Raw genomic sequence first — 15,049 nt, forward strand, 5'->3', positions numbered from 1 at the left:
CTGTAGCCTCCAGCCTACGCCAGAGCCACAGCAACATGGGGTCTGAGCCGCAAATACGACCTACACCACAGCTCACGGCAACACTGGATCCTTAACCCACTGAGCAAGGCCAGAGATTGAACCCGCAACCTCATGGTTCCTAGTCAGATTCATTAACCACTGAGCCACAATGGGAACTCCCAATCCCATGATTTTTAAAGCTCTGCATAGTGATGACTCTCAAATATGTATTTCCAACTGTGACTCACATTCAACTACCTTTTCAACAACTCTATTACAGCTCTATGGCATCTTTAATTCAACGGTTTCAAAAGAAAAAACTTAATTCAATACTACTTGATGAAAGAAACAATGTCTTCCAGCCATTAGTCTTCTCCCAACAGGTCCAAGCATATCCTTGATTCATTGTGTCCTCTCAAATCCAATCTACCAGCAAGTTCTACTGGCTTGCCCTCTAAATTATATCGTGACTGTGAACAGTTATTGCCATCTCATCCATTCATCCTACTTCAAGCCATTATCATTTCTTATATGGATAAACAAAACAGATTCCATTTTCCACTTCTCTTCCCCTGTGGTAACCCTGCCCTTTAGTAGTCCACACAGAAGCCAGAGTGCTCTTTTTTTTTTTTTTTTTTTTCTTTTTAGGGCTTCACCCATGGCACATGGAGGTTCTTGGGCTAGGGGTTGAATCAGAGCTGCAGCTGCCAGCCTATACCACAGCCATAGCAACGCCAGATCCAAGCCACATCTGCGAACTACACCACAGCTTATGGCAATGGCAGATCTTTGATCCACTGAGCGAGGCCAGGTATTGAATCCACACATCCTCAAGGATATTAGTCAGGTTCATTACCACTGAGCCACAAAGGGAACTCCCAGAGTGCATATTTTATTTTTGTCTTTTTAGGGCTGCACCTGCAGCATATGGAGGTTCCCAGGCTAGGGGTGGAATCAGAGCTGTAGGTGCTGGCCTACACCTCAGCCACAGCAACTCAGGATCCGATCCACATCTTAGACCTATATCACAACTTACAGCAATACTGGATTGTTAACTCACTAAGCAAAGCCAGGGATCAAACCTGCGTCCTCACGGATACTAGTCAGATTCATTTCCACTGAGCCACTACAGGAACTCCCAGAGTGCTAATTTTAAACTGTTTATCTGTTCCTATCATTCCTCTGTTTAAAAGCAATGGTTCCACTGTTTTGAATAAACTCCAAAGTCATGAAGAATAAAGCTCTACATGATCCGACATTTCCCTTCTTCTCTGACCCAATTTTATACTCCTCTCTATTCCTCACTCATTGTGTTCTAGCTTTCAATTCCTCAACCTCTCCATCTTAATTTTCTCAAAGACTCTAAATTTGCTCTTCTCTCTGCCTACAAAAAACTGACTCCAAATCTTCCACGTTTGATTTCTTCACAGCATTTAGATCTCAGGTCAAATGTTACCTTCTCATAAACATCTTCCCTGACCACCCAACATAAGGCACTCTATCAAATTATCTTGTTTTATTTTCTCTATAGCAAGAAAGGCTTACAAGAATTCAGCACGAATAATCAATGGTAAAAAAAAAAAAAATGTTAGCCTGGTTATTTGTGCCTTAATGCCATTCAGATTCTTCTAAGGCCTTGTTCCATTCATTATCTCTTCTTTCCTGTACCTCTTATCTCTTTCTCCACTGGCTACTTCTGTCTATAAACACTCTCAACTCTCCATCGTTAAAAACAACAACAAAAAAAACTTTCCTTTGGCTCAGGTAACATGGTCAAACATATTTTCTTCCCTGCCTCACTTCTGAAAAGAATACATAAAACCTATTGCATTTGGCTCCTTATTACCCTCATTATTTTTTGGCTTCTTAGAACATGGGTCCCTCCTCTTCCCCACCAACTACTTTACTGAAGTTAGTCTCCAAAAGGTGACAACGATGTCCCACTAGTCAAAACACAGTTGCTTTTTCCTAATTTTTTTTCCCTCCACGATCAATTTACTGCCTTTCTCCCCACCCACACAAGTAACATATGCTCATTTAAAATAAAAGTAGAAAATATAAAAACTCTACCTCCTGAAGATAAAACAGTATTATCTTTTAGTATGTGTACTTCTAGACCTTTTCAGTGCAAGCAGATGAATTTAAAAATAAAACTAAGCCAGAAATAGAATGATATTATATATGCTGTTTTATATGCTTAAAAAAAACCTTAATATAATGTTAGATCTTTCTAGATCAACAGATCTGGGTTCGGTGCTCTTGTCCCCTTCTTGCATTAGTCCTCAGTTAGTCTCCATGCTTAGCATAAAAGAGTAACAGAAGAGAACCATTCCCTTCCTATCACTCTAGTCTACTCTTATGCCACTTATTTTGCAAGTCAAAACGTCTACAGCCTATATTTTACCAGTCAGAACTTCATACTACAGTGAATACAATTCAATTTGAACTATTTAGGGGGGAAAAAACTGAAAGAGAAATAGACATTAAAACAGCACAAATCTATCCAAGGTTTTTCTTACAAGGCAGGTGATAAGAATCTGCTGTTACTTAAGTTGGTCTCATCTGAATAAATATGATCCTAGTGTTCCATTTATTTATTTTTTGGCCACATCCATGGCATGTGAAAGTTCCCAGGCCAGGGACTGAACCTGAGCCACTGCAGGACAATGCTGGATCCTTAACTCATGGTGCCACATTGGGAATTCCATGATCCTAATATTTAAAGAAGGTGTGCAAGCCAATCGATTGATTTGGTGCTCAGACAGAAATTTGAAAATAATACTCTTTTTCAATTTAGGAAGAAAAGCTGGCTGGTTTAAACCGAGTGAGATGGTACACTGTTTCCCAATGTGGCCCATAATTATGGCTACATATACTGTACTTCATGAATAATCCAACAGACTTTCAGGTTTAATTTTGACGGTGCTTAGTTTTCTCCCACAAGAAGATATATTTTCACTATAGTTCCTGAACACATTCCTTTTATATCACATTTATGTCACTAGTCCATCTATAATGATGCTATCTGATGTAATTACAGGTATACTGCAACAGAAGATAAATGATAATGACATGCTCATCTCTTAGCTTCTAGTCACCTTACTTGGCGTTATACTTTACAATGGATTCTAATTAGGAACCAGACTGCTCAACGAAGGATAACATTCAACCTTCTTCAGTTAAAAGTGTTATGAAGTCTTTTAAGGTAAATAAAGAAATAAGGATTATTATGAATCCTCAGAAAGATTAGTGTTTTCCAAAATTCTAAGTTAGAGTACAAATAAAAGACAAAATCTTTAACATGCCAACAAACAAGTTAAACCAACGTACTCATACTCTGGCTTTTTTGGTATGAACACGTCTTGTGTGTCATCTTCCATGTGTTGTAAGTCAGCATAGAGGTCTGCAGTTCCAGCTGAATTAAAATTTCCTTGAATACTTAGGCTGTGTTGTTGAAGACGCTTCCATAAGTCATTATAAAGACGCAATAATTTAGGGTATTCTCCTTCAAATGCATGTTTCAAAAACATAGAAGCTGCCAAGCAAAACAATAAAATGGATTAGATAAAAGATAAAATGTGGCAAATAAAAATTTATTTTATGTATGAAGATGGTGCTACAAATAGCCTACATTATAGGACAAACTGAAGATGCATTTTAATTAGGCCTTTCAAAATAATGTTAGACTATTTACTACACTTGATATGTGGACCATACACTTAGATATTTAATTTACAAGAAAAAGAGACAAATCGATAATTACAGGTGAAGATTTTAATTCTCTCGATAACTTTTAAACAAATACATGGAAAATCAATAAGCATTAAAAAAAAAAAAAAAAAAAACACCAACACCCAAAATTTACTGACTTTTTTTTTTGTCTTTTTAGGGCCACACCCACAGAATATGGAGGTTCCCAGGCTAGGGGTCCAATTGGAGCTGTAGCCGCTGGCCTACACCACAGCCACAGCAATGTGGGATCCGAGCCACATCTATGACCTACACCACAGGCTCATGGCAACGCCAGATCCTTAACCCACTGAGCAAGGCCAGGGATCAAACCTGCTTCCTCATAGATGCTAGTCAGATTCATTTCTGCTGAGCCATGAAGGGAACTCCTACTTCACTGACGTTTAAAGAGTGCTTCATCCAAAACACTAAAGTAACCATTATTTTCATCAAACTTTTACCAAAAATCAACGATTTCTGATGCCATGGAACAGCTTGAATAAATTTAAAAGATTTCAAGTCATCCAAAGCATGAAAACCAAAATAATTTTAGTCTTTTTTTTTTTTTTTTTTTGCTATTTCTTGGGCCGCTCCCGCGGCATATGGAGGTTCCCAGGCTAGGGGTCCAATCGGAGCTGTAGCCGCCGGCCTACACCAGAGCCACAGCAACGCGGGATCCGAGCCACGTCTGCAACCTACACCACAGCTCACGGCAACGCCGGATCGTTAACCCACTGAGCAAGGGCAGGGACCGAACCCGCAACCTCATGGTTCCTAGTCGGATTCGTTAACCACTGCGCCACGACGGGAACTCCCAAAATAATTTTAGATTAGAAATCAGTAACAGAAAAATGTATTTGAAAATTTCTGGATAAATACCCAGAGAGGAATTGCTGAATGAGTTCAATTTCTAAATTTCTGAGGACACTCCATACTGTTTTTCAGAGTGGCTACACCAGTTTACAGTCTCACCAACAGTGCTTAAGGGTTCCCTTTTTTCTAAAACCTCATCAATATGTGCTATTTCTTGCTTTTTTTTTTTTTTTTTTTGGTGGGGGTGGAGAGATACCCGCAGCTAGTGGAAGTTCCCATGCCCGGGATCAAACCCACACCAGAGCAGTGACCTAAGCCACAGCAGTGCCTATAATAGATCCTTAACCTACTACACCACAAGGGAACTCCCTATTTCTTATCTTTTTGATACTAACCATTCCACCACTTGTGAGGTGATGTCTCACTGTGGTTTTGATTTGCATTTTGCTGATTATTAGTGACGTTAAGCATCTTTTCATGTACCTGTTGGCCAACTGTATACTGTCTTGAAAAAAATGTCTACTCAGATCCTCTGCCCATTTTTTAACTGGATAGTTTGGGTTTTTGCTATTGAGTTACATGAATTCTACATACATTTTGGATATTAACCCCTTATCAGAGATACGATTTGGAAATTTTTTTCCCACTCAGTAGGCTGCCCTATTGTTCTGTTGATGACTTCCTTTGCTGTGCAGAGGCTTTTCTGTTTGCCACAGTCTCACTTATTTTTTGTTGTTGTTGTTGTCTTTGTTTTTAGAGTCAAGTCCCCCCCAAAAAATCACAATGATATATGATTATATACCTGTTAGAATAGCTAAAATTAAAAAAATCAAATGTTGATAAAGATAGAGGAACTGAAACTCTCATATACTATTGGAGGAAAGGAAAAACTGTATGATCATTTGGCAAGAGAGTCTGGCCTTTTCTTATACTGTTAAAGATATACCTACCACATGATCAAACTATTCCTCTTCTACATGTTTATTCAACAGAATAAAAGTATATGTTCCTAAGAGTTACACAAGAACATTTAAAGCACCTTTAGCTGTAACAGCTAAAAACTGGAAACCACCAAAATGTCCATCAACAAGTGAATGCATATACAAAGCGTAGTACAGTTGCACAATGGAATACTATCTAGCAGTAAGTACACATTATAATATGAATGAATCTAAATACAATCACACTGCATGAAAGACATGTAAGAATAAATAATATGTGCTATGTCATTCAATTTGTACACAGCTCTAGGGAAAGTAAACTAACACATAGTGATAAAAAGTAGGTCAGAATTTGCCTGGGGAAGGAGAAAGGAGATGGCAGGGAGAGGAATTACAAAGGAGTACATGGAGAGTTTTGTAGGTGATAAATATGTTCACTGGTCTTTTTTTTTTTTTTTTTTTTTTGTCTTTTTTAAAAATTTTTTTTTTTTTTGCCTTTTCTAGGGCCACTCCTGCGGCATATGGAGGTTCCCAGGCTAGGGTTCAATTGGAGCTGTAGCCGCAGGCCTACGCCAGAGCCACAGCAATGCAGGATCCAAGCCGCGTCTGCAACCTACACCACAGCTCACGGCAATGCCAGATCCTTAACCCACTGAGTAAAGCCAGGGATCGAACCCGCAACCTCATGGTTCCTAGTCAGATTCGTTAACCACTGTGCCATGACCGGAACTCCTGTTCACTGGTCTTGATTGTTGTGATGCTTTCGTGATTGTGCATATATGTCAAAACTTACCAAACTGTTCACTTTAATTATATTCAGTTTATTGTACACCAAGTATACTGTAGTAAAACTCAAAAAACAAAACAAAAAACCCCAAAACAAAACAAAAAAAAAACCCAACAAAACTCAGAGAGGACTTCTTTGAAATCCCTATTCTCTGATGAAGAAGCAATTTACCATGCTCCTGAGTTTCCCCACACATTCTTGCAGGGTATGGCAGTAGTGCAAGTCCCTGGTTGCCTTTTTTTTTTTTTTTTTTTTTTTTTCCTGGTTGCTCTAATTATACAGTCTGTTTATTGGGTTTGCATTAGTAGTAAGCAACCCTGAAAGATGAGGTAACTTTGCCCTGCTCACAAAGAGCTTATTGCTTAAGGCAAAAGTGGTAAATTTTCCAAGCTTTAAGGTTCTCATCCATGACGCAAACTCAGAGCATACCAGTCATTCACTTGGACTCAAAATGACCTGGAGGCATGAGAACTGTACAAACAACTACGCCAACACTCATGCAGCTTGTTGTGCTGTGAGTAAGAAAATCCTTCTGCTCTGACCCAGGAGTTTCATGTCTTTTGACAATACTGAGAAAACTTTGGCAGGCTAGTCTTTTTACGTAGGGCAGAATCTCAGATCCTTTACAGTTCTCAACTCCTCTAATCTAAATGATATTCCTTTTGTTATATTCTATTAACAATCTGTTCTTTGCCTTCTTTGCATTTACCGTAATTTCTAATTTCATTTGCTTAAAATATGTTTCCCCAACTTGACTATAAACTCTATGAAGACAAGGACAATACTTGATTTCTTCAATGCATATTTGGTACTTAGCACATTGCCTGAAACAAGCAAATATTTAATGATAGAGTAGAGCAAATAACAGCTGAGGGTTTCAGATAGTCAAACTTCATTATCTTAGTAAATGTGAGTGATTAATCAATTCTAAGTTACTTAAGTCAAATATACTTAAAGCTTACAAATAAATATTGTGTGTTAAATCTTTTTCTTTTTTTTCTTTTTTTATCTTTCATCTTTTATCCTTTTAGGGCCGCACCCGTGGCAAACGGAGGTTCCCAGGCTAGGGGTCTAATTGGAGCTGTAGCTGCCGGCCTACACCACAGCCACAGCAAAGCCAGATACGAGCTGTGTCTGCAACCTACACCACAGCTCAAGGCACCGCCAGATCCTTAACCCACTGAGCGAGGCCAGGGATCCAACCCGCAACTTCATGGTTCCTAGTCAGATTCATTTCCGAAGCTCCACGATAGAACTCTGTGTGTGTTAAATCTTGAAGTTAAATTTTTATAAGTATTTATCAAATGTTCACATTAATTACCTATAAACTTGATTATAATCAATCATTTGATAAATGTCTACGGAACACATATGGCACATCTTAATAATCTAAAAAATAATTTCTAGATAGAAAATGACAGGTTACTAATCACATTATTTAGTAATTCGTTACTCAGATTATACCCTTGTAAGAGCAACAGTTCTTTTTGAGCAGTAACTACTGATTCCAATACAGACACTAACAGGGAGATGAAATTCATCTTTATTCCAGTACCTTGTTTTACAAAGATTTCTTCATAGTAATGAACACTGTAAGAAGTTACTCATTAATCTGTGTTGACTGTCTATGTTCCTCCTTTAAAATGCAAATTTAATGAGAACATGGATATTATTTGACTTGTCTTTTTATTTCCTTTACCTAAATACCAGGAATTGAATTATTGAATGAACAAACAAAATGAAAAAAGAATGAAGAAAAGTCTAGATATGGAATACATTATTTTCCTAGATTCTAATAGCCTAGGCTTAATTGCCTTACTACTCCCAGACCCCCTGGTTCAAAGGCTTTAGAGGATGGTCCTAATAGTTGCTCTATCTCACAGCTCCTGCCTTAGTCTTGAGTAGTTATACTAAATCCAGTCTGTATCTATGCTTCTGCTACTCCATCTCCCAGTGGAGTGGCTGAAATACCTCATCTGTAGGCCACTGACTAGGGTCTGGACCAACAATGGGCATTACTCCTTAGAACTCCCACCTACCTTCAGACAACAAAATTCTGGTCAGTATGAAATCTGGAGTGTAGATTTATCCACTCAACACATATTTACTTATCATTTATTACATGACAAGTACTGTTGTAAATGGTGCATATATAGTAGTGAACACAACAAGCAAAGATCCTACCCCTAAGGAGCTTATATTCTAGTGAAGGAGAAAGACAATACACAAGTCAGTGTATAACATAATGCCAGGCAGTGTTATTAGGTGCTTTGAAGAATAGTAAGGCAAGGTTAGAGAACAAATAGTGAGTGACATTTTATTTATTGCAGACAGGGAGGACCTCTCTGAGTGTAGCATGGCTGTGACCTACCTGGATATATGGGAAAAGAAGGATTCAGATGGAAGAAACAGCAAATGCAAAGGATTATCCCAACAGAGACCACTGCTCTTGTTTTAACAACTTGCCAAGTTTTTTAGATACCTTGGCCTCAGAGAATCAGCCACTATAGCCAGGTTGAGTCCTTCCTTTTTTTATAGTAATTACTACTCATTTCTAGTTGACCTCTTTCCTAACTGGTTCAATTCCCAATAAAAACTGTTAGCCTTGCACTTAATCACCTAGCTCTATGAAAGCAAAGGACTTCAGTAATATACTGGGTTTGGTATGTTTTGGAAACTGTTTGGTTTCATAATTGCATTAGGTATCCAATGGTTTGTAATAAATTGCCACAAATGTAGCTGCTTATTTTTAAAAACACATTTATTATTTCAGTTTCTATGGGTCAGACTTTCTAGGCCCCCTGCTTCAGCATCTCTCTCAAGCAGTCTGACAAATGCCTACTTTTCAAATACTCATATACTATAGACTTTTTTTACTCCTTCTTAGTCAAGTTTGATATAAAAATTGTTTAAAGTATTTTATTTATTTATTTATTTTATTTGTTTTTATTTTTGTTGTTGTTGTTGTTGCTATTTCTTGGGCCGCTCCCGCGGCATATGGCGGTTCCCAGGCTAGGGGTTGAATCGGAGCTGTAGCCACCGGCCTACGCCAGAGCCACAGCAACGCGGGATCCGAGCCGAGTCTGCGACCTACACCACAGCTCAAGGCAACGCCGGATCGTTAACCCACTGAGCAAGGGCAGGGACCGAACCCGCAACCTCATGGTTCCTAGTCGGATTCATTAACCACTGCGCCACGACGGGAACTCCTGTTTAAAGTATTTTTGAAAAAAAATAGCCTCAATACACCATAAAAGTAGTTCAGAAGTACAGAATAAAATATGATTAATACGTTTTCCCATTAGTAATAAAAAGAACTCCTTCTAAGTTCCAGAAATCTATGGTCCAAGACATATAGTAAAAGCAAATCGATGTTTATATGAACTAAAACTAATTGTAAATATATTTTATTGAGGATTAACATCTTTTGATTTAATTCTAAAATTATGAATTAATAATGCTAAATCAGAATAGAAAACAGACCTTTTAAAACCTCCGAGAAACCCCATTTAAGATGAAAAGACAGTAAAAGGCAAGTTTTAAATGGAAAATCTGATCAAAGACTAAAACATTAAGCTTTGAATGGAGAATTTGACTTAAAAAAAACCCAAAATCTAAGATTAGCCACATGTGCAAATTATATATATACACATAATCATATAAATTATATAAATATGTATATTTAAATATATACATACAATATTTGTATACAAATATGTATATTTATAAATACATATATTTTAAAACACACATATTTACATGTATCATATATTCATAATTGTATTTTATACATAAAATATATTTTATACACAAAAATATATAAAAATATTTATAAATGTGTATTTATAAGTATATATTTATATATATAAAAATAGGATGGAATAACTGTCTGAAAATATCTGGCTATGGTTCCTACAAGGTTTCTTAGGTTTTGTTTTGGTTTGGTTTTGTTCACAAGAGCAGCAACAGAAAGTTATGGAATCCAGTACCAACTGAGTATGCATCTATACCACAACCTTCCCTTTTAGGAGGAATATAAAATCTATAGACATTCTCCTCCAGACTCTTCACTAGTTAACCCTGAATCCATTTATGATATGAAGATGGCCCTCCTCATTATCTCTTAATAAAAAATAAAGGTCACAATAAAAATAAAGGTCGCCTTCAACTTCTTACCCTCTATTCCCCTGTAATAGTTCTAGTTTTCAGCCTTCTTCACAGGAACAGGTATCCATTCTACATACGATCAATTTTTCAACTTCCATGCTTAATTTAATCTCATTTCACCTCCTCCAAGACTATTATTCTCTTCTGTATTTTTAGCTTCCCATCAATTAAAAAGAAAAGATTGACCATGCTCTCATCACATAAAAAACCGAAAGTACAAATAACATGGCAAATGCTTCCCCTTGACCCTCTAACAGTTGACTTGTCCTCACTGTCCTGTCCTTCCCTGTATTAGTCATCTACACACATTTCCTTCTCTCCTCCAGGCTGCAACTGACTTCCAACTGCCAGAATGCTGCTGAAACTCTTTTGATAAAAGTTACAGTCCCATTCTGACTGCCAAAACCTGTGGGTGTCTGTCTGATCTCCTCTCACTGGATCTCTGCTGATCACTCACTCCTCTGTGAATCTCACCATAATCCTGTTCTCTCCTGGGTTTTCTACTCTTCTGATCTGTTTTTCTTGTTCTTCTTTGCTGACTTCTTTCTCCTGTCTTAAATATTTCCCTTGAGATTTTGAAAAAACTGTTATGTTAGATTTTAAACATATAATAGGAAGAGAACCTCTCCCTATCCATCACTTATCAACTCAATCTTATTTTATCTATATCTCTAGCCAATCCTCTTCCACTAATGCCAGTCACTTTGGAACCAATTTTAAACATCATATCATTTCACTGATAAATATTTCAGCATGTATCTCCGATAGTAAAGACTATTAAAAATAACCATAGTTCTTCTTTTATCACACTTCAAAAAATTACCCGTGATCATATTTACATGACTGACTTGTGACCTTTTTATGGTTTGTTTGATTTAGGACCCATAAATAGTCCCTATATTATAAGAAGTTGATATATCATCAAGCCTCATCATATATAATTCCTCTTTTTAAATTCCTTTTAATTCTTTACTTAAGAAACTGGGTCATATATCCTACAGAGCAGTCTGGATTTTGCAGATCACACTCTCTGATCCCCAAACTTCCTGTGAATAATCAGCTGGATCTTAAACAGTACATTTCAAGCTTGGCTGCACAAACAACTTTGGAAGCTTTAAAATATCCTGATGCTTGGGCCTCACCCTCAGAAACTTTAATGTAACTGGAGCCTAGGCTTTGAAATTTTTAAACACTCTGCAAGTGATTCTAATGTGCAACCAAGTTGAAAATCACTGCAACTGATAAGAGATTTCTTCTGATTCCAGGGTCTATAATTTCTGATAAGACTACTACATACGTAGCATCTGAATTTGTGTATTATCTGCCTTTTTATATTAGCTGTCCATTAATAGTCATTGCCCAGATCTGCTAGAAGATTCCAAAATGAATATACTGTAACATTCTTTGCATACTTATTACAGATAATATTTTTATAAGTAAAAAATGCTATTATTTGGCTTCTCTGACATAGCATTTGTATAAGAAAAGCAGGAAAAATGCTTAATTTTTCCCCCTTTATCTACCACTTTTCAAAGTAAGGAGTAGGTTACCATGGTTTCACCAAGGATAACCAAAGAGTATTTTTTTATTTGTATCATTATGAACTCATGGATTTAGACATACTGGATGAATTTCAATCATTTGTGACTGTTATGCTTCTGGATGCTAAATTTATTCCTTCTGGTAGATATATCTATTCAAATTGCTTCCTGAGTCATTAACTCAATCTTAATAGTCTTGGTCTTCATATCTTCTGTGCTTTCTAGTGTATGATGTTACAAAATTATCCTGCATATATCCTGCCCCAAACCCCAAACCAGCCATTTCTTCAAGGAACTGTGATTTCTTTTAATGGGAAATCAAGTTTTAAAACCATGACATCAGAGAATTCCCGTGGTGGAGCAGTGGTAACGAACCCAACTAGTATCCGTGAGCACAGGGGTTTGCTTCCTGGCCTCATTCAGTGGATTAAGGATCTGGCATTGCCGTGAGCTGTGGTGTAGGTTGCAGATGCAGCTTGGATCTAGTGTTATTGTGGCTGTGGAGCAGGCCAGCGGCTAAAGCTCCAATTCGACTCCTACCCTTGGAACTTTATGTGCCGAGGGTGTGACACTACAAAGACAAAAAAAATAAAAATAAAAAATAAAACCATAACATTGGTGTTAGAGGGGTTCAGTACTAATGAAATGGTCATTATTTCTAGGCTTTTTTGATGAGCAAGGCTCTGAAATGAATGCAAATAAAATTATATATTTTTAAAGAAAAATACGTTGTCAATCATACCCATTTTAATATCTTGTTTCACCTATGCTGAAAATCCAGATTCACTATAACAAAAACATAATTATTTACACCACAACACACAAACAACATTCTAACAATAACACTACTATAAAGAATACAATTATTGAAAAGAGTTAATGTATTTTGGGGAAAGCTTTTGTTACCCTGTAAGTATATTTCAGTAGGGCTATGAAGACATATTACTGTGTTTAACAACAAAATGGTCATAAAATAGATAAACAACCTACCTACTACTGTATATCACAGGGAACTAGATTCAATATCTTTTAATAACCTATAATGGAAAAGAATTAAAATATGCATATATATTACGTATATAGCTGAATATACGTAACTGAATCACTGTGCTGTAACCTGAAAACTAACACAATATTTTAAATTAACCATATTCCAATTTTAAAAAATAGTTTTAAAAAAGGTAGTCAAATGAGTAAAGTAAAAAATCAAATGAAAGAGTGCCTCTGTGTAGTTGTGCTTCCAACTGGACATATATTTGCATTAAGATTTCCATTCTTTTGATTTTCAGTAATTTCTTCTTTTTTTTTTTTGCTTATTTTTCTTTGGGTTTTTAGAGCTGAACCTGTGGCATATGGAAATTCCCAAGCTAGGGGTCAAATTGGAGCTGCAGCTGCTAGGCTATGCCACAGTCACAGCAACGTGGGATCTGAGCAGTGCCTGCAACCTACACCACGGTTCGAGACAATGCCAGATCCTTAACCCACTGAGCAATGATCGGACCTGCATCCTCATAGAGACTAGTTGGGTTCGTTACCATTAAGCCACAGTGGGAACTCCAGTAATTTCATCTTTCATTTTAATTTTGTTTTACAACTATATAAGCTATTTATTTAACTTCAAAGTTAAATTTCCACAAAAAAGTATATTCAAAGAAGTCTAGCTTTCATCTCTGGATTCTCCAATGCATTCTTCACAAGCTCCCTCCCACACTACTGGTAAACATTTTTTTTTCTGGATTTTCTGGTTTATCCTTATACTATTTAAAAATATGAGCAAGAACATGTATTTACTTACATCTCATTTTATTTTTTTTGAGTTTTTAGGGCCACACTTGAGGCACATGGAGGTTCCCACGCTAGGGGTCGAATCAGAGCTGTAGCCACTAGCCTACACCACAGTCACAGCAAAGCAGGATCTGAGCAGAGTCTGCGACTTACAACACAGCTCATGCCAGGGACTGAACCTGTATCCTCATGGATACTAGTCAGACTCATTCCTGCTGAGCCACAACGGGAACTCCTCTTACACCTCATTTTTTAAGAACTTACACAATATAATTTGGAGATTGCTCCATGGCAGTATATAAAAATATTCCTCATTTCTTTTTTTATTTCTTATTCCTTTGTATAGCTGCATGGCATTCCATTCTATGGATGCACCATCCATTCTATGGATGCATCACCATTTGTTTAACTAATCTTCTACTTATGAACATTTGTGCTGTTTCCAGTTTTTTCCACATAATGATGCTATGAACAGCCAACTGGGCATATTCCCAAAATATGCCTCTTGATATTTTTGCTAGTGCATTTATGGAAGACATTCTTAGAAGTAGAACAGCAGAGTAAAAAACAACTGCTTGTATAATTTTGTTAGATACTTATATATTTCATTAATTTTCTTAGAAATTAAAGTTGGTATGCTAATTAACAATGTGTAAAATTTTTTTTACTGTAAAAAAAAATGTGTGAGAGTGATTATGTCCCCCCACCATAGGCTTGACAACAGAGTGTTATCAAACTTTTTTGACTTTTTGCTAACTTGATGAGAAATGGAGTTTCTGTGCACTTTTATTTTGCATTTCTCTGAGTGACACGGAGCATCTTTTTCAAGCACAATTTTTTTCTGTACTGTTGTTTTTCTTATTTTAGAAGCTTTATGAATATCAAGGACACTAACTCCTTTGCTTTGATGTAAGTTGTATTTTTCTAGTTTGTTGTCTTTTTATTTTACTTAAAGGTGTTTTTCCTCCATGTAAATTTTTAAGTATAATCAATTATCAATCATTTCATCATTGTTTCTGTATACTAAATCAGACAAGTTTTCCCTATTCCTAGCTTGTTCACTTATATTTCTTGTAGCACCTGAATGGCTTTGTATTTTACATGTAATTCTTTGATCCACTTGGAATTTACCCTACTATATGAAGCAAAGAGAAGATTTTTTTTCTCTGAGCTCTTTATTCATTTTCATAACTACTGGAACTCTTCAACTCTGATCAGTTTAATCATTTCCATAACTACTGGATCACATTTATCCACTCAACAAATCTTCATGGAAGATTTAATTA

At 36.6% G+C, this 15,049-nt stretch overlaps 1 protein-coding gene across 2 annotated transcripts in view; it reads right to left on the reverse strand.

The window, feature by feature from the left end:
• Positions 1 to 15,049, reverse strand: part of COG5 (component of oligomeric golgi complex 5) — a 280,119-nt gene that overhangs the window by 78,625 nt on the left and 186,445 nt on the right. For both annotated transcript variants that reach the window (XM_021102595.1, XM_021102596.1), the window contains one exon: positions 3,331 to 3,535. In XM_021102595.1, coding sequence (XP_020958254.1) covers positions 3,331 to 3,535 — 205 coding nt within the window. The remainder of the gene's footprint in view (positions 1 to 3,330; positions 3,536 to 15,049) is intronic.

The sequence above is a fragment of the Sus scrofa genome, chromosome 9, assembly GCF_000003025.6.
Source record: "Sus scrofa isolate TJ Tabasco breed Duroc chromosome 9, Sscrofa11.1, whole genome shotgun sequence".
In the NCBI taxonomy this organism is placed as follows: Eukaryota; Metazoa; Chordata; class Mammalia; order Artiodactyla; family Suidae; genus Sus; species Sus scrofa.